Source organism: Wallemia ichthyophaga (assembly GCF_000400465.1).
Source record: "Wallemia ichthyophaga EXF-994 unplaced genomic scaffold scaffold14, whole genome shotgun sequence".
NCBI classification, from domain to species: Eukaryota; Fungi; Basidiomycota; class Wallemiomycetes; order Wallemiales; family Wallemiaceae; genus Wallemia; species Wallemia ichthyophaga.
Window position 1 is genome coordinate 211,633 of NW_008806287.1, and position 23,455 is coordinate 235,087.

The 23,455-nt window shown below is 48.2% G+C and overlaps 10 protein-coding genes and 1 non-coding gene across 11 annotated transcripts; 6 read left to right on the forward strand and 5 right to left on the reverse strand.

Annotated features, from left to right (window-relative positions):
- Positions 1 to 52: 52 nt before the first annotated feature.
- Positions 53 to 1,115, reverse strand: J056_001263 (Glyceraldehyde-3-phosphate dehydrogenase; the record flags this gene model as incomplete). Its single annotated transcript, XM_009270823.1, has 2 exons — positions 53 to 1,019; positions 1,072 to 1,115. The coding sequence occupies 2 exons, from the start codon at positions 1,113 to 1,115 to the stop codon at positions 53 to 55; spliced, it is 1,011 nt and encodes a 336-aa protein (XP_009269098.1).
- A 1,010-nt stretch (positions 1,116 to 2,125) lies between these two features.
- On the reverse strand, positions 2,126 to 5,191 carry J056_001264 (Fatty acyl-CoA synthetase and RNA processing-associated kinase 1; the record flags this gene model as incomplete). The annotated part of the gene is made up of 2 exons (XM_009270824.1): positions 2,126 to 5,022; positions 5,074 to 5,191. 2 exons carry the CDS (start codon positions 5,189 to 5,191, stop codon positions 2,126 to 2,128), a joined length of 3,015 nt encoding a protein of 1,004 aa, XP_009269099.1.
- An 889-nt stretch (positions 5,192 to 6,080) lies between these two features.
- Positions 6,081 to 8,496, forward strand: J056_001265 (CUE domain-containing protein; the record flags this gene model as incomplete). Its single annotated transcript, XM_009270825.1, has 2 exons — positions 6,081 to 7,691; positions 7,738 to 8,496. The coding sequence occupies 2 exons, from the start codon at positions 6,081 to 6,083 to the stop codon at positions 8,494 to 8,496; spliced, it is 2,370 nt and encodes a 789-aa protein (XP_009269100.1).
- A 458-nt stretch (positions 8,497 to 8,954) lies between these two features.
- On the reverse strand, positions 8,955 to 11,464 carry J056_001266 (Dolichyl-phosphate-mannose--protein mannosyltransferase 2; the record flags this gene model as incomplete). The annotated part of the gene is made up of 3 exons (XM_009270826.1): positions 8,955 to 9,283; positions 9,342 to 10,690; positions 10,740 to 11,464. The coding sequence occupies 3 exons, from the start codon at positions 11,462 to 11,464 to the stop codon at positions 8,955 to 8,957; spliced, it is 2,403 nt and encodes an 800-aa protein (XP_009269101.1).
- Positions 11,465 to 11,572: 108 nt separating this feature from the next.
- On the forward strand, positions 11,573 to 12,991 carry J056_001267 (UPF0364 protein C.13; the record flags this gene model as incomplete). The annotated part of the gene is made up of 2 exons (XM_009270827.1): positions 11,573 to 11,808; positions 11,857 to 12,991. 2 exons carry the CDS (start codon positions 11,573 to 11,575, stop codon positions 12,989 to 12,991), a joined length of 1,371 nt encoding a protein of 456 aa, XP_009269102.1.
- Positions 12,992 to 14,366: 1,375 nt separating this feature from the next.
- J056_001268 (uncharacterized protein) lies at positions 14,367 to 15,232 on the forward strand (the record flags this gene model as incomplete). The annotated part of the gene is made up of 2 exons (XM_009270828.1): positions 14,367 to 14,550; positions 14,958 to 15,232. 2 exons carry the CDS (start codon positions 14,367 to 14,369, stop codon positions 15,230 to 15,232), a joined length of 459 nt encoding a protein of 152 aa, XP_009269103.1.
- An 877-nt stretch (positions 15,233 to 16,109) lies between these two features.
- J056_001269 (uncharacterized protein) lies at positions 16,110 to 16,728 on the reverse strand (the record flags this gene model as incomplete). Its single annotated transcript, XM_009270829.1, has 3 exons — positions 16,110 to 16,404; positions 16,450 to 16,606; positions 16,656 to 16,728. 3 exons carry the CDS (start codon positions 16,726 to 16,728, stop codon positions 16,110 to 16,112), a joined length of 525 nt encoding a protein of 174 aa, XP_009269104.1.
- Positions 16,729 to 17,113: 385 nt separating this feature from the next.
- Positions 17,114 to 17,207, forward strand: J056_004886. The gene has a single exon. It is a non-coding gene; the product is annotated as a tRNA-Ser (tRNA).
- Positions 17,208 to 17,351: 144 nt separating this feature from the next.
- Positions 17,352 to 17,943, forward strand: J056_001270 (uncharacterized protein; the record flags this gene model as incomplete). The annotated part of the gene is made up of 2 exons (XM_009270830.1): positions 17,352 to 17,495; positions 17,848 to 17,943. 2 exons carry the CDS (start codon positions 17,352 to 17,354, stop codon positions 17,941 to 17,943), a joined length of 240 nt encoding a protein of 79 aa, XP_009269105.1.
- A 59-nt stretch (positions 17,944 to 18,002) lies between these two features.
- Positions 18,003 to 20,539, reverse strand: J056_001271 (Protein sel-1-like protein 1; the record flags this gene model as incomplete). Its single annotated transcript, XM_009270831.1, has 2 exons — positions 18,003 to 19,273; positions 19,327 to 20,539. The coding sequence occupies 2 exons, from the start codon at positions 20,537 to 20,539 to the stop codon at positions 18,003 to 18,005; spliced, it is 2,484 nt and encodes an 827-aa protein (XP_009269106.1).
- Positions 20,540 to 20,726: 187 nt separating this feature from the next.
- J056_001272 (GYF domain-containing protein mpd2) lies at positions 20,727 to 23,425 on the forward strand (the record flags this gene model as incomplete). Its single annotated transcript, XM_009270832.1, has 2 exons — positions 20,727 to 23,136; positions 23,187 to 23,425. 2 exons carry the CDS (start codon positions 20,727 to 20,729, stop codon positions 23,423 to 23,425), a joined length of 2,649 nt encoding a protein of 882 aa, XP_009269107.1.
- Between the last annotated feature and the right edge of the window lie 30 nt (positions 23,426 to 23,455).

The window sequence follows — 23,455 nt, forward strand, 5'->3', positions numbered from 1 at the left end:
CATGTTATATTTGCGTACAACTTGTATTAATAGAATTGAAATTTGTTAAAGCTTAAGCCTTAGCGTCAGCCTTGGCAGCGAAAGCACAGAGGTCAACAACTCTACGAGAGTAACCGTATTCGTTGTCGTACCATGAGACGAGCTTGACAAAGTTTTGGTTGAGGGAGATACCAGCGTTCTTGTCGAAGATGGATGATCTCTTGTCGCCGATAAAGTCGTTTGAGACAACTTGCTCGTCAGTGAAGCCGAGGATTCCGTTGAGAGAACCAGCAGAGGCCTCTTGGATGGCCTTGGTGATATCTTCGTATGAAGCTGGCTTCTCGAGACGGCAGGTCAAGTCAACAACGGAGACATCAGCGGTTGGCACACGGAAAGCCATACCGGTGAGCTTGCCGTTGAGGGATGGGATGACCTTGCCGACGGCCTTAGCGGCACCAGTTGAGGATGGGATGATGTTTTGGCCAGCTGAACGACCGCCTCTCCAGTCCTTTCCTGATGGACCGTCGACAGTCTTTTGAGTTGCAGTGGTGGCGTGAACAGTGGTCATCAAACCTTCTTGCAAGCCAAACTTGTCGTTGACAACCTTTGCCAATGGAGCGAGACAGTTTGTGGTGCATGAAGCGTTTGAAATCACAGTTTGTGATGGGTCGTATGAGTCGAGGTTGACGCCAACGACGTACATAGGAGCATCCGCAGATGGAGCTGAGATGATAACCTTCTTGGCGCCACCCTTCAAGTGGGCGCTGGCCTTCTCAATGGTGGTGAAGACACCGGTTGACTCGACAATGTATTGAGCACCGACGCTGCCCCATGGGATCGCTGAAGGGTCTCTCTCGGAGAAGACTGTGATAGCCTTGCCGTTGACGATGAGCTTGCCGTCCTTGTGAGAAACTTCACCGTTGAATTTGCCGTGGGTGGAGTCGTACTTGAACATGTAAGCCATGTACTCGAGGTCAATGAAAGGGTCGTTGACGGCAACGACGTTTACGTCTTCGTGCTCGAGAGCGTTACGGAGGACACTAACGCGTAATCAAGTGAGCAATCAGTGCAAATACCTAACGCGCAACTCACATACGTCCAATACGTCCAAAACCGTTGATACCTAATGAAGCCATTTTCTATTTGCCTTGTTAGATGGCTTACAGTGTAATCGCTTGTTCGCGCTTACATTTTATTCGTTCGTGGTTGTCCAGAAGCAAGAGTGCGTTGTGGCATTATACGTTTTGAAATAAAAATTGATGACAACATACCCGCCCGTTGGCCATCTCGCAAGGAGATAAGCGGTGCGGGAGTGCACACAATTCTCCTCTTTCAAATACTCCTATAGCCCTATTCACGGCCCCGATAGGCTTCTATCCGCAATCAACAAAGCCAGGCCATTGAAAACTGATTTGTATATATAAGAATCATTTCCTTCTTAACATTTTGCACTCCCGTCGGCAATGTATATTTAACCATCCTCGTGCTTAGGGTTATGCACTAGATACCGCCGGGGTAATCATGTAAGCAGGTGAGTAGATATTTTCAAACAAAGTTGCATCCTCTTCATCTAGCTTACTCCGGCGGCTTTCGGGTGTTCTAGGTAAGCTACTGAAAAACTTCGATAGAATTCCAAAACAATCGTAAAAAGGCGTCACTGGAAAAACTTCATGTTCACACGTTGGGGTTATAGACGAGTACAAGTGGAAAAGCTCACTCCTCGGGAGACTTTTGTCTTCTTCGCAGTCTTAAAATGAGTTGTTGAGGACTTTTAGTTGAAACTACTTGCCAAGGCTATCTTGGAGGCTGATCTTACATTATGGGTTTTGGCTATCTCGCTATTCGCCTGTTTTCCTCGTTACATATGCGCGCTATTCCTGTCGGTTGCCTTACTCCACGCTCACTCCTCTAACCCACCCCTACAGAACCTGGCCGATCCGTGGTGTATGAACAATGTTATGATATTAAAAAGACATGATGAAACTACGTGGCTAATGTTGATAATAGTTGAAAAAAAAATGCTTGAAGCGAATGATTGATTGAATGTGAATGTGAATGTAACTGCTGTTTGTCTCTTTTTAAGATGATAATTGTGCTCGTCTGTAATATCACGGTTAATAACATCCTTAACGCAAAAACACCCCACTCACTCGAATACTTGCAAATATAAATATCTGTAATCGCGTAAATTCCCTGAAATGCGTTTGAGATCTACCGAGTATAGTCCAGGTAAATTCTTAATCTTGGTCAATTTCACATCCAAGACTACTTCACCCCCACTGTCAACTTGGGTTTCTCCATATACCGTATTGTTGACATCTTCATCATTGGACACATTAGACACTCCAGCAGAAGAACTAAGATTGGTCGATTGAGATGATGATCTCTTGAACATGAGTAAACTGCGTAATCCACCTGCGCTCGACGATGAAGGTAACAGTTGAGCTTGCGATTGCTGCTGTTGTTGCTTCTTTGAAGGTCTCACACACTTCAAATTTACCTGTCCTTCCTTCTTCACTATCAATCCGAGATTCTTAGTAATTACCTTCTTCACTTCTGCCATTACAACTGATGGTGGTAAACCTGTTAATGCGTTTTGATCGACGGTACCTGTGTGGGTGTCCATAGCATCTTCAGAAACTGGCTTAATTTGATTTTGCTGTGCTCCACCATTTGCTCCAGCAGTTGATGGTCTCGTTTTCAACGTAGCTGGTGGAGGTGTTGATTGAGGGGGTGCTTGAGATGGCGTTTGAGGTGACTGAGAAGGTAAATGTGACGAACTACTCTGTTGAGCTGCAACAGTAACTGATTGCGTTTGTGATTGAGTTTGTGATTGCGTCTGTGATTGCGTCTGCGTCTGCATCTGCGTTGTTCCTGTCGACTGTACAACATCTCCACCAGCCTTAGCCAAGCCTTTATTACGGAACCAATTCATAACAGACTTGGCACGACTAGATGATCCTTTATGCGAATTTACTTGGTTTGATCCATCAAATGTCGTGCCAGCGACATTTGTAAAGGTTCCTGAAGGTGGTGATGTGGCTGATATCTGACTCGTCGGTTTGGAAGAGTTTGATGATAAAAATGCTGCTGATGTTTTACGTTCTCTCTTCGTTGTGTCTTTATTTTCATCGTTTACTTTATATTGGTTTGAAGATTTGCGTTCTTTCGATGAACTTTTACCAAATGGTTCGACCATCATTGATAGTGCCTTTCTACGACTACTTGCACTTCCACTAACACCACCTGATGTAGGTGATGACTTTTTACCAGAGTCTTTGGAATGTGAAGAGGCATTACCACCAGACGAACGATTGGACGATAACATTGACTTATTTTCGTCATCGTTTTGTTTATTCATCATTTTGAGTGCACCCGAACTGATAGGTGGTTTGCTTTGCTTGTTGGTGTTGATGTGGTGAATGCTACTGCTATTCTCCTTATCCTTATCATTCTCTTTGCTGATATCATTGTTATTGGTATCACTGACATTGTCAGATGGTTTATCCGTTGAAGCCATGTTTCCGGTTGATAGAGCTTTGTTTGAAGGAGATTTATGAGGCTCGTGAGTCTCATGAGACTCACGAATCTCTGTATCCTCACGAGACTCAATATCAGTCTTGACCTTTTTATTGGAAATGTCATGTGATAAAGGTAATGGAACGCTATTAATGATTGCAGGTTGAGCTAATTGCGCTTCTTCTGCGGCGTTTAATGATGGCGATGGTATTTGATTGTTAGATGGAGGAGTAATTGGTAATTGCTCATTTTTGGATAACTTTGTGGTATCAATTTGCGTGGACTTTGTGTTTTGGTTGTCATCCTGTTGATTCTCATACTCAACTTGAATAGTGTGTCTTTGAATATTTGGATTCCTTTTACCAGATGGGTTATTGTGAGAATGAGATTGAGTGATAGTATCAGGAGCGTCTCTCTTTTTACTTGTAGAATGATCAATTTCATTTTGTTGTTGGTATTCGAGGTACTCATTCGCAGCATCTTGATTAGCTCTTTGAAGATAGTCAAAGGGTGACAAAGTTGAAGAGTTTGAAGTTGGTATACCCATAGCAGATTGATGACGTGCACCTTTTGAAGTCATTGCAGGGAATAGATTAGGATCAGCTTCAGTTTGAGAGCGAATAAGTGAAGGAGATAAAGATTCCGCCTCGAAAGCTTGAAGTTGACGCTTTTGAGCCAATCGTTTTGCGTTTAAGAGGTCTTGTGAGAGTTGCTCCCATTGAACAACGGATCTATCGAATAAGTGGGAGTAAGATTTCAACCAAGGGTGAGACATGATTTCTTCAACAGAGCAACGCTTAGTTGGATCAGGAACAAGCATCATTGAGAGTAAATGACGAGCTTGAGGGGAGACAAAGTCAGGAAAAGTGAGAGGGGTTGAGACAATGTATTTGTAGAGGAGATTGATGTTATCACCTTCAGGGTTTTGAGGGTCATCATCGAAAGGAAGGTAACCAGCTAACATAGCGTATAAGATGACACCACAACTCCAAATGTCAACAGCGCTTCCAACGTATAAACCATCAGAGATGACTAATTCAGGAGCAGCGTAGCAAGGGGAACCACAAGAAGTAGCCATGAGGTCATCTACACGGTGCTCAAAGCGATTAGCGAAGCCAAAGTCAGTGATGATGATATTTCTGCCCCTATCGAGAAGTAAATTTTCCAACTTTAAGTCACGATGAATAACTTTCTTATTGTGAAGGTAGTGAACGCCGGAGATTAATTGAGCGAACAATCTACAAGCGTCACGTTCTTTGAGGTATTTATGACGTAGGATGAAATCGAAGAGTTCACCACCTGGAGCGTACTCGAGGACGATGCCAATGTACTTTTCAGTTTCAATAACATCGTATAATCCAACGATGTGAGGGTGGTTAACGGATCTCAGAACTAAAATTTCACGTTCAACTTTGGATAATCTTGATTTATCAGAGACGGAGTTTCTTCTAATGAGTTTGACAGCGACTTGTTCACCGAATTGAGAGTGGAGACCGAGTTTAACTTTACCGAATTCGCCTTCTCCTGTATTTTGAGGGTTAGAATAGAGTATAATCCAAGTAAATACCAACCCACCTAACGTATTCAATAGTAAGTAAGGACCAAAGAATATTTTCTGTCTCCTTGGGTGTAGCTTGAAGTATTCCAAGGCTAAAGGGTGGTTTAGGGAGTTGTTTAAATTAATTTGTGACATAGATGGACATGGGTGTGAGGATGTGAGAATGGCTTTGTGGGTTGTAATGACAAGGAATTTGAAGGGAATTTGGAATTTGAAAGGAATGAAAATGTTAAATTAAATTTAAAATTATACTTGAGAAATTAAACCAGATTTTATATTAAATAAGAGACTATGTTTTCATCAATTGACTTGAATAATTCAAGTATGACAGTTGACTTACCCTTTGACTTGAATTGAATCATCATTCAAGTAATTTACAAGGTTGTTCCTATTAAATTGGATGTTTTCAATAATCAATTCCTCAGTAGATAAATCCTTATCAAGTGATCTACAGTGGTTAATGAAAGGACTTAACCACTGCCCAATTGGACTATTGAGATCCATCATCTGTCCATCTAATACACTTTTGCTAGCTGCAATTCCTCCACACCCTGTATGTCCACATAACGCTATTTCCTTTATTTGAAGCTGCTTTGTTGCATAATCAACAACAGCTTTAGCAGATGTATCATTGGTATTAAACTGATTTGCAATATTCCTATGCGTGAATACTTGTCCTAATTCACTGTCTAAAATTGTACCTTCTGTACACCTACTATCACTACAACCAATAAATAAAACTCCAGGCCATTGACCTTTCTCGCAATTCTTTAGTATTTCCGGATTTATATTTTTTGCCCAGTTTTTGTTCTTTGATAGCAGTTTTGTGATATTGGACATTGATGAGTTGGGGAAGGGAAGGAAGATGGGGAGATGACTGAGTAAATCCAATCACGGTATCATACCATTATAAAAACAATTAAATAGATTTATCAAAGTTAAAAGTAATTTTAACAATTTTCATATTAAACATACTTGACATATCTCTTGCCATCACCACCACGACGAAGAATAAAAATAAAAAATGAGCACACGGAAACAATCAAATGTTAAAATAATTAAAGAATTATTCCCACACTGGAATGAAGACGATTTAGATCAAGTTTTAATTGACGTTAACGGTGTACTTGAATCTGCGGTTGCTAGAATTTCTGAAGGCCACGCTTCTCAATTCTCAACGGTACAATCAAAGAAGGAGAAGAAGGCTGCGGCTCCGAGCGTACCAACAACTACACCACCTGCTCCTTCAAAACCCAAGTCTAGCACGCCCAAACAACCTCGCAACACCAACAATCAAAGTTCTCGAGGTCAACCCGCTACTAGAGGGTCCTTCAACCCTCCACGTGGCCCAAGAGGTGGTTCTGCTAGATCAAGTACACGTCATTCAACTACTCCTGCTAAGTCTACTCCTTCAAACTCAACTACTCCGGCGAAATGGTCTGATCCTTCAACTAGTAGTGAGCAAGGCGTGGTCAATAGCACGGCAACAGGAACAGGTACAGGCACAAGCACAACTACAACCAATCAACTCCCATCCTCTCAACCCTCCTCCTCCGCTGCTCTAAGATCCTGGGCTCAAATCGCCAAACCTCCTTCTCCAAAGCCCGAAACTATCGTCGAAACCGTCGGTGAATCCGTCGTTCAACCCGATCCTATTAAACAGCAAGAACTCGACCAAGAAAACCACGATCACGACCTTGTCCACGATCATGTCCAAGTACAAGTACAATCTCAACCAAACCCTCCAGCTCAACCACATCAAGATTCTCAATTCAATTCCACCTCCTTGTCTCAACCTTCCGAAAATTTGTCTTGGGATCAACCTACTACTGCTTGGAATAATTCAGATTCCGTTTGGCCATCCGATTCCACTCCAACTTGGGATGACTCTAAACCTTCCGAACAATCCCCTGTCAAACAATCACAAGACTCTTCAAAATCCACTCAACAAACAAACTCTTCTGCTCCTCCTGGCTTTGGAGCTCCTCCAAAACCAAACTCTAGAGCTGCTCAACGTGCTAGGCAAGACGCTGCTGTTGTTATGCCAGGTGCTTCCGATAACAAATCTCTTGGAAATGCTATTGGCGTTCAATTTGGTAGCTTATCCTTGTTAGATAACGGTGCTGGTGGTCCTGGTCCTGGTCCTGGTGGATATGAGGAACAACCTGATCAATCAGAGCAATTAAAGGCTACTCAACCTCAACAAGATTCTGTTTCTATTAATCAACCTGAGCCTTCTTCTGCTTCTGTAGCTGTACCTGCTCCTGCTCCTGCTCCTTCACAACCATCTCAACCCGTTCAACCTGTCACTCAACAACCAACTACTCAACAATCTGAAATTTCTGCATACACCTCTCAACAACCACAGCAAGACGTCTACGGTCAATACTTCCAACAACCTCAACAGCAACCTTCAATTCAACCAACTGAACCAACTCAACCACATCAACCCGTTTCTTCGCAAGCTATTCCTCCTCAATTCCAACAATACAACCAAACTGTTACTCCAACCCCAGACGCATACTCTAACGTTTTCTCCAACTTAGCTGCTCAGCCAGGTCAATTAGGTGGTGGTGCTTTTGGTCAGCAAACTCAAAACGATTATGCTGCTCTTTACAACGACCAAGCCCAAAGGGTGAGTGCGTTTTTTTGTCATTAGTTATTTTGCTAACGTTTCATAGGACTTTGCTCTTCAGCAGGCAAACTACTACGGTCAACAACAACCATCCAGCTTCGGTAGACAAATTGGCCAAGAAGACACAAAGTCAGTCCCAACACCTTCAATCAACCAAGCAAGCACCCCATCAATCTCCTCTCAACAAACTGCATCAGGTTATCCCGGCATCACCGCCCCAATGCCATACTACTTTAACCCATATGCAGCAGCATACGGAGCACCAAATGCTGCAGCATTCTATGGTCAAGCAGCTGCTAGTCCATATGCACAATTTGCTGCCAAGTACCCAATGTACCCAGGACCACAACCAGGCACAGGATTTCAACAGCCATCGCAACCCAAGCCAAGTGGAGCAGCAAGCGCGAGTGGAGCAGCAGCAACTCAATCACCATATGTTCAACACGCAGCAGCAACCGCGACGAACAATGTAGCATCGCCATCGCCATATCCATCGTACGACTCAGCGAATGCATACGACAGCTTCTTGAACCAGTCGCTGCAGAATGCTGGTAGTCCTGCAATCAGTCATCAAGAGAAGCAGCAACAGCAGCAGCAGCAGCACGCGCCAAAGAGTCAACAACCTCAACAGCAACATCAACAACACCAACATCAACAACACCCTCAACACCCTCAACAACAGCCTTACAACGCTTTCGGTAGCGCGTATCAGGCTCCTCCTCTCTTCCAAACACCTAGCTTCTCCCACTACCAAGGGTACGGCGGATGGCAGGCGCAGCAGAGATATGGACAGGGCTATCCATAAGCTGTGCAAAGGTGTAGATGACGTGTGTTAGTCTCAGTGTGTTAAATTATATTGTTTGAATTAAAGAGATTTTATTAACCAAGACGGAATTTATTTTTCAACTAAAACCGTAATGAACCCATCTACAGCTGGCAGCGAGTATGACAACGCGCGGCAAGAGCTAGCAAACGCCATAAAAAAAAAGAAGCAATTCGATAAGCAGCTGAATGTGATTGAGAGTGATATATATACCCATGAGACAAACTACCTTGAAGAAACTAATGTACCGGGCGGTGGAAATGTAGTACGTGGTTTCGACGGATATCTCAAGCAGACTCCGAATAATTTGATGAGCTCTACGGGCAGTGGCAGACAGTCTACAGCGGGACACAAACGATTCGAAGTAACAGACAACCAAAGGATATTCTCCAATTCATCTGACAGTGTAATTTACAAGGATGTTTAATTTATTTTTGATTTTAGTATATATTCCAACTACTCCGCCATCCCAGGTGCTTATGGCGCGACATAGGACCTTCCATGCCGAAAACGACGCCGCGGAAGTGGTAGAAAGTGAGAAGAGTGTTGAGAGCGAGTACTGCAAAGACGAACCACTTCACGCCCTCTGACACATTGCGCTTGAAGACAACATGATCGAGCACCAGCGCCAGCACCAAAACTGCAAAGTAGAGTGCGGGAAGGTAGTGATGAAGATACGTGACGCGGCCCATGATGAGAAAGGGTATGTAATGGAAAACCCATCCGCCAAATGCGACCATACCTACGTAGATAAAGTGGTCCAGTTCTCCTGCGAGGGGTGTGAGCAATCAATAATGATTTACAGTCCCATTCGGACTTGGACTCACGCTTAGTCACGTCGCGCACACGCCTCCGTTCGCACACTACATGGTAGCCGCTGATAAGGACGAAGAGCATCACAGCTACACTCGAGCACCACCATACAACGGGGTTGCCGATCAAGTAGTATTTCGTGTTGTGGTCACTCCACCCATTCATCCTCAACCCGAGACGCAAAAAGGGCCAGTCAGTAGGTTTGCTAGCGAGTATATCTGCCTTGTCGGGGTTAGGGATGAGAGCGTTATTCGACATCATCATGGCGATGTTGAGATGCCAGAAGTCTTTGAGGAAGTTAGTACGGTAGAGTGATTTCTTGCCCCTGGGTAATCTGTCATTCCAGTGTGATTCGACATTCCAATGCGTGTAGTCGTCCCTCACGTCATTCTCCTTGGTGCACGTCACCTCTACCTGCTTGAAACCCCATTCGGGTAGATTCCTGTTAGCGGCGCGGAGGTAGCACCCGAGGTTGCGGTGTCTGAAGCGTAAGCGGGTGGTGAGTGAGTGTATACGGTCGTGGGGTGTGAGTTTTCCGCGGAATACATCGTCGACTGGCTCCACTATCCAATTATCATTTGTATCGTCTTCGCGAGAGGCGCTGAATGCAGCCACCTCGTAATCGAGTCGCGACAGTGGTGCGGGGAGGTCGTGAGCATGTATGTAGCGTGAGTAAGGGACATGTTGGAGACGAATGATGTCGCCTGAATGGAGGAATCGTATTTCATCCTTGTCGCTTCCTTCATCTTGGCTTAAATCTTCACTCTGTTCACCTCGCTCACCCAGCTCACCCACTTCACCCGCAGATAGTTCACCACGTTCGGCATTCCGGGTTGCCTCGTCCACCTTCTGCTGCGCGAGCGAAGGCAGTACGTTGAACTGGTTGTTGTCATCCTGGTAATGGTAGCATGTCACTTGACCCTCGAGTGAGCCGAGAGGGAAGTTCTGCACATGCGAGTGAAGCAGCCCTCCGCCATAGCCCATCTGCTTGAGAGTGACTTTGGATCCGTACGCAATCTCGAGTGGGGATTTGTAGAACTTGTTGCCTTTCAGGTTGGCCTGGAACAGAGAGGACATTTGCGCATCGCCGCTGCCCGTGTGGTTGAGGATCATGAAGTGTGCCTTGAATGCGGCGACGTAGACAGCCACGGGGATGAAGATGAGACATGCGATGCGCGCGAGCCAGTGCTGCGTATACGTCTTCTTGGGAAGGGAGACGTCTCCCAGTTTCTCCCACAGCTCACTAACCGTGTATAGGCCAACGACGGCTGTGACGAAGAGCCCCACCCACTTGACGCTGCACACGGCGCCGATTGAGAGCCCAGTGAGGATAAGCCACATCCACCAGTCGAATCCGAATGGGCTGCGGGTATGTGAGTGGGTTCGTAAGAGTGCAGTCGCATCACACTCACTCGTGCTGCTCGTTGTGGAATTTGGTGAGGAAGAATACTGTAGTGAAGGTGAAGAAGAGGAGCATACTGTCGAGCAGAATGAATCTGCTGATTGTAGCGAGCGCAGTATCGCATAACACCATTAGCGTTACGAGATGACAGCTGCGTTTGCTCAAATGAAGCTCGTTGGCCGTGTACCACGCTAAAGGCACGATAAGCACACCAAAGCTAGCCAAGTAACCCCTAAATATGCCGTAGTTGAGTGTGTCTGGGTATGGCTCGCCCGATTTGAACTCGAAGGAGCCATTGTACCCAGACAGCGCACCTGCGAGTCCAACCAACATCTTGCCAAGCGGCGGGTGGACATCAAAGTAGAAAGACCGCTTCAGATAGTAGCTACCGAATTTACCGAAATGCGCCTCGTCCCAAACAACAGAAGGCTCGTAGTTGATCCAGAGGAGACGCGTGAGTGCGCTGAGGAAGGTATAGATGAGCGGGGTAATGTGTGGCTTGAGCTCGTCGCGCGTGGGGATGACATCGGCGCAACGGAACCAGCTGCCGTCCTTCCTTGGGCGTGGAGGAGCCACTTGTCTTCTCCTCGACACGAACAAATGTTCCTTATCGGTTTTGTCGTAGGAAGCGGGTGCGGATACGTCGCTGCCGCCGAGAGTCTCCAGCTCAACTTGCGGCTTGCGCCTTTTCATCGTCTCGTTCATTTTGTAGAAGCTCGGAAGCTGCTCGTCCATAGAGTGATGGTGGTAGACTGTGAGCGACAAGTGGAGGGCCGGGATATTTTGTGATTGCTTGAGATTGTTTGCAACAGGACCAGGTTATTTCCTTGTACTCTCTCTCTCATGACATACCAACTCCCAGAAGGAATCCCGCAGACATCCCCAAAGGATACCAACAGCTTCGCATATGCAAGTGTCGTGCGTAGATGGCCTTCCATTATCACAAACGTTATCGACTCTGTCTACCAATCAAACGCGCTCGATAGGAGCGCCTCCGACGACAAGCTCCAAGACGGTAAAGCCATCATCCAGCAATTGTCCAAACTGCGCCATGAGATGGGCAGGGACCAGCCTTTATCGTGCGTAATGGCCCATTCACGCGTCATACACCTAACTTGACGCACCAGCGACATTGAAGACACTAGCGCTGCCAACACTCATATTTACAACGATGAGCTTAGAGTGCTCGAGAAACACTCGGATAACACGTGGTTCACCGCCCCTTGGCTTTTCGCTGAATGCTACATGTACGCAAGAATAAGGAGCTACTTCAGCAACAGCACCTACTTCCAGCAATACGATCCTTTCAAGAAATCTAAAGACGATACTTTCAAATCATCAAAAGCCTCAGTTTTCCAATTGGCGAGGGCTCAGCAGCAGCTCATCACAAACACCACAAAACCAACACATGTCGACGAGAGCATCGAGATTATGTTTCTAGAGATGCTCCAGATGTGCTTGTGGGGAAACGCAACTGACTTGAGTCTATTGGTTGATCTCGATTACGCCGATGTACAGAAATTACAAGCTGTTGGAAAGAAGGCGCTGGAGGAAAGCTTCAAGAAGATTATCAAGAACGACATACCACGTTTGTGGCAGTATATCTCCACTAAACGCGGTGGCAGAATCGATTTCGTCCTCGATAACGCAGGCTACGAGCTCTACACTGACCTGATTCTCGCCGATTACTTGGTGAACTGCACTCCGTTCGCTGACACGGTCGTCTTCCACCCGAAGACAATCCCATGGTTTGTTTCTGACGTGCTGCCGGCGGATACACCTGCGCTTCTCAACCAGCTCCTCAACGCCAAAGACTTCTTCGGCGAAGACAGCCAGGAGGTTGTCGACCTGGGCGAGAGGTGGAAGAAGATGTTCGATGACGGCACGTTCAAGATGTCGGTCCCAGCTGATTACAAACTAGGCACACCCTCGAACGCCGACTTTTGGTGCACGCCTTACAGCTACCCCCAAATGCCTGACAAGGCCGCCAGCTTGGTAAGCGACCTGCAGAAGTCTAACCTCGTTATATTCAAGGGTGATCTCAACTACCGCAAGCTGACGTCGGACGCGCTGTGGGACCCGACTACGCCGTTCCAGACCGCCCTCGGCCCGCTTGCCGGCCAATTCCCTCTCCTCAGTCTGCGCACGAACAAGGCAGATGTCATCGTCGGCTTGGAGAGGGACGTCGTCGACACCATGCAGAGGGAGCACCCGGACTACCGCATCAGCGGTAAGTTTGCAGTCGTCTCATTTGTCTGTTGATATATGCTATATGTACTTTCTCTTGGATTGCGGTGCGTTTGTGGCATGTGAAAAGCCGTGCATCACCAGCAAATGCCCGCTCGCTGTCTGCTGTTGATTTCTGAAATTGGACCACGGAAAATCTTTTAAATCGTGACAAGTCTTGCGATAATTCTTCTTGGATGATGTTGACGATAACGTTACTCCTGACAACTCTGATCTTCCTAGTGTTATTATTGTGTATTCAAATTTTATATGCACTTTTTCCGATCTCGCGGCCCCACTTAACATATCTCGCGCCACTTACCTCATCTCTGAGAGATAACATCATTATGCCAAAAGAAAATCCGCTGAATAAACAACTGAAAGATGACAGAGAGGGCCTGCTCGCTGGAGTTAGTGCTGCAATGGCTGGTACCGAAAAAATCACTAGTGTTCCTGCCAATGGCTTTAGTGCGAAGGTGGAGATGAAATCAGGCGGTTTAAAGCTGATTTTATGAAATGGTTCACTGATATTCATCAGCCGGTGCACATATCTGAAACCCGGTCTTCCCCTTTTGACGACATAAGCGGTTCGGAAGAGTCCATTTCGTCTTTGTTAAATGTGCTTGGCTGCTATATCAGTATGAAAGCAGAGCACACTAAAGTTATACACCCTTCCGAAGCCCCAAACAAGCGGGTGAAGTATTCAACGTTCATCAGCTGGGCAATAACTGTCGTAAAGCTGTCGAGAATGAGTTTAAGGCAAGAAAAATTACACCTTCAGACATAATCAGTGGTTCTTCAAATGACCTAAAGGACGGTTTACGCTTTCGTTTAATAGATGACTGCAAGATCCAGTGAAAATACCTAGAGTTGAATAGCCACCCACCCACGAGACAATCCTACAGAAAGCTCGAGTTCATCAAGTGTGTCGAAAGTCTTTTGTCCAGGCCATTCGATAGAAGTCAAAGTTCCAGTCACAAACTTGTCACACTTTTCGCCCTTCTCATCGTTTCTAACTTTGGGTTGCGCAAAGATAGCCTAAGAAACATGCGCTTTGACGATTCTAAATTAATGACCATGGGCGAACTCAAATAGGAAGTAACCAATTATATAACCACGCTAAAGGGCCAAGAGAGGCGAGCAATCGACGTACGGCAAAAGGCATGCGGATTCGTCGCTAAAGAGATCCAAGATGTACAATTCAAGTTATTTCCAGTCGCATTACCCTTTTTATACTTTATGGCGGTTTGTCAGCCACACTGAAAGACACAAGGGAGGTGCCCATAACTTTGCTATCCGACTTCTTGACACACATCGACATTCCTTATTTGAATGCACATCGCACAATTATATCCATTCAAAGCAATATATCAAGGCCGTGACGAAAATTTATGTTCCAAACAATGTCGCGATGGGATCTGGTGCAATAATCAGCAGGCTCAATACTGTCTACCAACAGGTAGGGCTTCCGACAGGTGGAACTTACCCGTGGTGGTACGCAGTGGGTGACAAGGCACGTCTTGCTGGAAGGGAGTTCCAAGCCGATATTCTTGGTCATGGAATGTCATATACTGGTACGCAAAGCTACACTAGAGGTGAATCAATGAACTATACCAATATCTGCAATTATAGCTGACAAGAATGATGTTATCGAGGAGGGGCAAAGGTTGGCTTAATGGGTCAAGGCTGCGTATTGGGTTTCAACAGAGCTCACCTCTACCGCAATAGCTTCCACTATGAGGAAAGATAGGAATCCTTTCCAGCTCGACAAGGAGAAATTGGATATACAATCACTCACTGCTTGCAAAAATAGCGAGCGAGTGCAGCAAGCTTTCAGGTTACATAATCAATTCATAAACACACCAAAAGCAAAGATTTGAGTATTGAAGAAGGAAAACAATTTGAAACGCTTAAGGACAGATTGCGTTCCTCAAAATGAGCTGAGAAGGAGAAAATCAAGAACTCCAGCAGAGGAAAATCAAGAACCTACTCAAGCTTCTAGCAATTGAGGGAACTTTCGATGAGAAGAGGCAAGCAAAAGAAACTATATGTTCAGCAAACTTATATTCTATTGGAAATGAAGAAACAGAAGCAGCGAGAATTCGAATCGATGCTGCTTCAACCAGCGACAGACCTGCTGATCTCATCAAAACACCCGAACTTGAAGATCAATTCGTCGAGTACAAGGATGAGGAGGAAGACGAGTTTTATGCTGCTGCAAAAGGCTTGACAGATGATGTGGCAATCAACAGGATGGCAATCGTTTTCCAACTGTAAAGCTCAATTGCAGCGAACGACATCATCACAGGAATGTTGAACCTAATGGTAGATTATAATGATTGTTTATATTGCCAGAATATAGTGAGTATGATATTTACTCTCACTAGGCATTTGAATAACGTTTCAATTTGCAGAATAAGGAGATTAGCTTCTGCAATGTTAGCGTTGCCCGTAAACACTTGAAGAACAAGCACGCTGAAGAATACGCTAAGTTTTTGGAGGGGAACATGGAAGAATTACTGAATACGATAATCTTTGAGAAGTTGCACGACATTTGCCAATCATCTCACGAAGGTATTCAGCGTCTTTGTGCCGTGACAAATCAGGATATCATCGACTTTTGCTCATGATATCGTTCTCATTATCTTCTTGCTAGCTGCTTTGTTGTTAATATTTCAAATGTATATCTTCATTTACAAACGCCGCATGATATTCGTATCAGCTCTAGATACGTAGTGGGGAATTGTAGAATTGTAGATAAGATGAGAAAAATCTTGAAGTGTATGTTGAATTCAGCGATAAATGCAAAATCTGCGATAGTGTGCAGAGCTTGCGCTCATCTCCGGCGACCATCTCTCGCACCTTTTTTGTTTTTTTATGATGCGGATGCAGATGTATGCATCAGTGAGGACCTTAAAATCAAGACCCGTATGAGAGAAGTCGTGATAGTAAGGGCTCGAGCGAGGCAATATCTAGCGGTAGTAGGGTGCTATTGGATCCTAACAGTATCGTTGCTTTGGTGCTGTGCGCGGTGCCGAACGGGTTTATGAAGCGAGGGCCAAAGTGCATTGGCTGCAATGTCAAATGCTTCAAATTAACAGGAAATAAGCTCGCAGGCTGCTACATTCCCTATAAGCACCCTACTGCTACTGGGTTAAGCTGTTTGTTGATCAAAGATGTTGTTGGTGATGGCGTTGTTCTTGCTGCGAAGGCCGAGTCCGCCAAGATGCTCACTGCGCTCATCAGACACCTTACCCAGGTAGACCCCTCTGTCCTCGATTGGTTGCTTGTACTTGACAGCACTCACGATGTCCAGAAGTATTCCAGCAAGAAGGCGCTTTGCGAGGAAAAGCAGAATGTGGTGATTGCTACCTTTACTGCTTTTCCTTATTGCCTGGCTCAACGACGATCGCGCTGGTGTTGCTACCTCCACTAAGGTTTTATTCCAGCTATGTACTCTGCGCGCACACGCGCCAAAGGTCCGACCACCTTACTTCCTGTGGATGATATGGTGTTTATGGGGCGATGGCGGTGTGGTTGGTGCAGTACGCACATGGTATCTTGATTGCTGCACTGTCGTGTTCCTATGTGTCTGTGCGTGTCCACCGGCGTGTGCTTTGGATGCCCGATCAGCGAGTGCATTTTCTGGTACTGCTGCGCAACAGACGCTCCGGCACAACGCTAGTCTCCGCACACTTACGGGGTGGTACATAACTACCGACGAACTCTTGCGCATATGTGACGGTGCTGAGGGATAGATAGATAGAAATCATAATATATAGTCTAAAGCGTTACAACGATTAGTAATCTTCGCCTATCAATACTTCTTGCGCATTGAAAGCTGACGATTGTATTGACTCAAAGGCGTGCGGTTCTTGGCACGTGTGCCGTAAATTGGAAAGTAGCTACGTGAAACTACCGGAGGCGAGCGAGTTGGTGCTGAGCTGGTTCAGCGCCTCTATCCGCTCCCTTCGTGGCGCAACGGGAACAAAGCCTGTCCAAAAGCCGCTCCCGGAGCAAACGTCCGACCGCAGGCAAAAACACTGCGCCTCCCACAGATGCTAATGCGAGCTTCCCGCTGCGCCGCCGCGCACCTGGATTGTCAAATCTCATCCGTTTTTTCAATTATGATTGTGACCGACATGGCGGCCTTTATAAGTCAGGATGGCCGAGCGGTTAAGGCGCTTGACTTGAATGTCTGAGACGTTATCAAGTACCATTTGGTGCGTAGGTTCGAATCCTGCTCCTGACGAACTTTTTATTTTGTCGTTTTAGCGACCGCTAGTGTTACGGCAGGGAGACAGGCAGGCAGGTTTGAGTATGCCTGTAATTAGTGCGCAACAGCTGGCATCCAGAAGAGTGCTTTTGACAGGAGGCACAGTTTTTCACCCCCAATATGACGCGCGCGGGGATCTTCTTCTCGAACAGCGAAGACGTCGGCGACGGCGGGGCTTGTGCAGCCCGCCAGTCCTGCAATTGGGCACAGCTCTCTGAGTCTTCGCAGAGCAAGCTGCACGGTTTGAGTACGGGGGTGTCGCCTGTGGCACTTTCGTAATTAACCAGTGGTACAAACGTGAGCTAGAGTGGGAAAAGTAACAGTATTGTAAGGAGTGCGATGCATCGTATTGTTTGCGCAGTGCATTTGGCGGTAATTGACGTGTGTGCGTGTGCTTGTGTGCGAGAAGACACCGTGCAAAACTTCACGAGTCAGCAGGCAGGCAATGTGGGATGGCGCAACACGCACACGTACACACACAGATACGCCTTTCAAAGCCTCCTCTCACAGCCACATGAAATAAAAAATCAGCCACTTAAAACCGCGCAAACCTTCTTGTTTCCCTCCATGATACAATATTCGCCTTTATACTGTTGCGTATGCGAACAATGCATAGGACAACGGGAAACGGGGTGATAGAGAGACAGCTGGGGGTGCTGCTGCAGACATGGCCCAGTGCCACGCCTGCGAGCAGCCCCAGCGACAAGCCTAGAACTGCAATGTGCTGCTAATTTTGTAGACGTTGATTTGAAATGATTCATTATACAATTACTAGGTATCGTCGTTGTGGTCGTGGTCGTCGCGACGGGCGTTGTTTCTATGTCTGACTTCCTGCTCAGGCTGCTCTTGCTGCTGACGCACTTCCGCCTGCACCTGCTCACTCGCCTGCGTCTGTCCTCGCGCGGCGGTATGACCAGCGTGTTCGTGTGCCCTGCGCGTAATTTCCGCCGTGAGCCTATCGACTGCCCTCTGCCTCAGACGACCCATGATATACTGGCGCAGATAGAGGAGGGCGACGAGTGTGCCGATAACGACAACGAAGGTAATGCTCTGCGAGCTGTCGTGGTGGTGGTGGCCATCGGGCGGGGAGGAGCGCTGGAGGAGGCCGTCGACGAAGCCGAGGTGGCCATGCGGGACGTGTGCACCTTGGTCACCCGCGCCATAGGCCATCCAGTCCACTCTATTGACAGCCTCGCGCGCATCGCTTCTGTCGCGATCCTCCTCTCTCTCTCTCGCGCTTCTACCATCTGCAGATGCACCTGCATCATCCTGCGCTTCCCCACCCCCGCTAAAGTGTGACAGGAGGTTGTTGTCGTCCCCGCTCCTCACCCACTGCCAGAGGGATTTGAGGTAGAGGTGGGCGAGGGACAGGAGAACGGGTACGGCAGCCTGTGCGTTAGTCTCGAGTGCCTGGTCGTAATAACGTTTTGCTAGGTTGAGATCACTCGGGAGACCCTGTCCCGTTTCATACATCCATCCCACATTCCAGAGGGCGAGTGAGGAGGTATCCGCCGCGAGGTACAGCTCAGCAGCTCGCGCGGGATCAGCGGGTGTACCAAGCCCTTTGAAATGGTAATCAGCCGCCTTAATCCGCGAGTCTAGGGTGTGCTGCGCAGCGGATTTCTCCCAGTACCGCAGACTGATAAATGCGAGCGTGTGGTTGACAGGCGGATCAAAACCGAAGCTAGTGAGGCGCACTCGCTGCGTGTCCTGGTCGAGAATATAAGCGACGTTGTTTTGCGCGGACTCGTATCCCATCTCGGCAAGGCGCCACCATGCAAGTAGGGCAGCTTCCGCTTCGTGGCGACCATAAGACTCGCGGTGCCAGTCTGAAGATAGAGCCCATCGCTGCGTCGCTTCCTGCCATAGCTTGTCCCCCGTTAGCCAGTCACCACGCTCAGATACACTCTTGAAACGTGCAAGTGCACTCGCACAATCGTGGTGGCGCGTTAGGGTTGCTAGTCGGTATGTTCCCTCGAATGAAGCTGATAGGTTCACCGCCCATTCGTAGTGCTGGATGGCATTCTCGGTGTCACCGCGCGCTGTGTAGGTGCGGTGTCAGCTCTGAAACGCATTCTCACTCCCTCTCACTCACCTAGTAAACCATTCCCTAGCTCTACATACGCTTCGGGGTAGCCACTCGAAGCGGCGCTGGAGAAATGCATCGTTGCGGTGTCCTCGTTCGAGTCGACGTAGTAGCCGTGCTTATACATGAGACCAAGATAGTACACAGCCTCTGCGGACTGGAGATCGCGGGCTCTGTTAAACCATTTGTAGGCCTTGGAGTAGTCCGCTGTGCCTGCGTCACCCTCACCCCGCAGATACATCCTGCCCAATGCATTAGAGGCGATGCTGACGAGATGGCGGGTATACTTGGTCGCCTCTCTCTGTTTATCAGACTGCAGACCATCGTGCCAGATCTTCCTTGTGGCGCGGGTGAACCAGTACTTGGCCTTATTGAAATCCTTAGGTATCGCACCAGAGCCGTCTGCGGGGCCGAACTTGGGGGTGTACACACTGCCGTGGTAGTAGATGTTGCCGAGACGAACAGCGTACTGAAGATCACCCTGGTTGGCAGCGAAAGAGAAGTAGTCGATGAGATCGTGCCAATTTTCACCAGAGTCGCGCGCTTTGCCTGCGTAGATCACAGGTCGATACGCGTTCTCGCCGGTAGAGGCAGCAGACGCGCCGAGACCATACGGGCCGCCTTTGAGATCGGAGAGTTTCGGTTTGGAAAGAGGGAGAGCATGACCGCCAGGGGGACCGGAGAGGTAGTAGTCCATGGCTTTATCGGCGACTCTGCTGTACCACTCAACAGCCTGGTCGCAGGAGAGCTCGGCGCCGTCGCCAATAGAGTGCTTGTAGGCGAGGGCCATCTCCGCGGGCGTGTGGCCGGCGAGAGCGGCGAACGTGTAGTGGAGGAGGGCTAGGCCAGGGTGGGGGTCGACGACGCTGTTGTAGCCCGTGTCGTAGAGGAAGGCGAGGATGGAGTGGGCGGTGGCGGAGGCGTTGTTGGCTAGTGATTTGTAGAGTTGGAAGGCGTGTTGGGTGTTGTGGGTGAAGGGCGGTGGCGCTCGAAAGACGAGATCAGCGAGTAGCTCAGAGTCGTCGAGCAGCTCAACAAGGCCGTCTGCTAGTAAATCGTAGTCGTTTGGAGAATCCACTGGGTTATAAGACGAGTGTATGTATCTTGAAGGGTGGATGGAAGAAGGGCTGTAGTTGGAGAGGGAGCTGAGCTGGTCGAGGAGCGATTGGACGGGTGCGTCGGCTAGTGCGTGTGTCGCTGGGAGTATCCCCAGCACCGTCATCGTCAGCGTTGCAAAGATATTCATGGGCAGTGGAGATGAGAATGTGAGAACGACAGAGATAGATTCAGCTAGTTGCCAGGATTACTGTGGTGTTAAAATAAGAAAATAAAAACGAGTTGAAAATATTTGCTGATGACAAGCACGCCTAAGGAATATTTGGTCTAACACGACAACGACGACGACTAAGATGGCATTACCAGTGAGATACAGCAAGAATGAAATAATCGAGGCGTACAAGGGGTTACAGATTGCCAGGCCAGAGAACATCAACGACTCGCTGCTGGTATCTGACTCGCAAATAACTCCCGTGAATTTATCCAGACACACGCCGATTTCTGGCAATTTAAACTCTAATTTCAAGAAGCGTGTTGTTAATAACAATAAGAAATCAAAGTCGACGCCCGTGAAGGGTGGTGGCGGTGCACACGGTGTTCACGCTACTCAAAGTGCACACGCTCCCCACGCCGCTCCCGCTCCAGACTGGGACAACCACTCGGGCTGGGCTCAGCGATTCAAAAAGGGCGACGATCTTTTCAACCGGAAAGTCGCAAGCAAGCCAGTGAGCAGGCCAGTGAGCAGACCAGCCAGCAGACCAGCCACTCCGACGACTCCGACGACTCCGCCCAAAGGTCTTCTTAATAGACCTTCAAAGAAGGCTGTTGACGGTGTGCAGCAGCCACAGCAGGTGGTTCAACAGCCGCAGCAACACGCGCCTCCACAACCACCTTCACAAACCCTTTCAGACTGGGTCTATAGGGACCCCTCTGGCAGCCTCCAAGGCCCTTTCAATCCCGACACCATGCAGCAATGGTTCCTCTCTGCCTACTTCCCGCCCTCGCTCCTTGTGAGCAGAGTAGATAGTGAGACATTTATCCCACTCGACGAATTGCTAGCTAGAGTGGCAGACCGCAGCCAGCCCTTCCACAGTGCGATAGTGGTCGACGTGAACAAGCTCTACCACCCACAACCACAGCCACAACCACAGCTACAAAGGCTAGCAGCAACTGACTCAGCTGGTCCATCACCCGTATCCACCCCATTCGCAAGGCCATTATGGGCGAGTGGCAGTGGCAGTGGCAGTCCAATGGTGGATGTAGAACAACACCACCACCAGCAGCAGCAATCCAAAGAGGAGATTCTACTTGCACTCCGTCACAGAGACCTCCTCGAGCAGCAGCAGCAACAACAACACCAACAACAACAGCAGCAGTTTATTCAACACCAACTCTTACATCAACAAGCCGCTGCTCAACAACAACAGCAGCAACAGGAATTGCACGTGTGGCAGCTCCAGCAACAAGCCCAGCAAGAGGCACAGAAACAGGCTCAAGAGCAGGCGCAAGAGCAGCTAGCGCACACGCATCTCCGCGACGATGCGGATTTGTCAGTGGCAGTTGAAGCACCTGAATCTACCGTCGATAGTGGTAGTATAGCGGAAGAAAGTGTGATGTCGCCTATTAAGACTCCGCCATCCGTGGCAGTGGCGCCCGTTGCGCCAGTCGCTCCGGTCGCGCAGGTGCAGGGAGTTGAACCAGTCCAGGCAGTTCACCCACAACACTCCCACTCCCAGCCATTATCAGGCAGGGGTGGTGTGAATGTAGTGACGCAAGCGGAGCTCGAGAGAGTGCAGCGTGGCGTGAATGGTGGTGGCGTTGGTGGTGGCAGAGACATAGCCCCACATCACTCTTCCGACTCACCCAAGATGTCAGTATCGCTGGGCGACGTGCTGGAGAAGCAAGGCGGGCACACAAACACGCATACCACCTACCCACCAAAGAAGGCAGCTCCTGCACCCTGGGCCGCACAAGCACAGGTACAGACGGAGAATGTGCGCGAGAAGACCACACCTTCACTCAAGGAGATCCAGGAGGCAGAAGCTAGGCAGTCGGCGGCTAAGAAGCAGGCTCAGGCTCAGCGCTCGGCAGCGCAAAAACAGCAACAGCAACCATCTGCTCGTGTTGACGACGTCCTCCCAGGCACACTCAACTGGGGACTGGCTAGCAGTGGAAGTGGTGCGAGTCAGCAAGCACACAATGGCTCTAACACTAACTCCAAAGATATCACCTCCACTTCCACTTCCACCCCTCCAGCCTGGGGCGGTAGCAGCCTCGGGCAGAAGAAGAACCTGAGACAGATCCAGGAAGAGGAAGAAGCAAAAGAGCGCGAGGTGCAGAGAAAGAATGTGGCTACGGCTCAGGCCCATGCTGCTGCGAGAGGGTATGCGGCATCCGCGCAGCGTACAGCGCAATTGAATGGAATGACTGGTGCTAATGCAAACGCAAACGCAAATCCAAATCCAAATGCAAATATAGGCAATGGTGCTTGGACAGTGGTGCAGGGCAGTGGGGTGAAACCAGGTGCAGTTGCAAGTCAAGGCAGCGGGTTGGGGTCACAAACACAAAGCGGAGCACCAGCAAAAACGGCGAAAGCAAGCAACACACCGGCTAAAACAACAGCTACACCAGCAGCACCTACACCTAGCGTCAGTGTACCAGCGTCGATTGCTCAAGGCTCGAACGTGCGTGAACCAGGAGCACCTTCAGAGGAGTTTGTCAAGTGGTGCAAGGGGTCGATGACAGGGTTGAATGGGACGACGGGTGAGTGAAAAGTGGAGATAAGAAGGGTACAGACCGCTAACTAGACACAGCTGATGAAATACTTCCAATACTTCTGTCGTTCGATATAGAGAAACCAGATCTGGAACTGATCCAGGATATGGTGTATGCATCATCGTCGACGATGGATGGCAGAAGATTTGCGTCAGAGTTTGCGCGTAAGAGGAAGGAGGATGCGAAGGGGGTTACAGGGTTGACAGGGACAGTAACGACGACGAAAGCACCACAAGAGACATTCAAGGTGGTGCAAAAGAAGAAGAAGAGAGTGTAAAATGAATTGAATTGAATTTAAATTTCATTA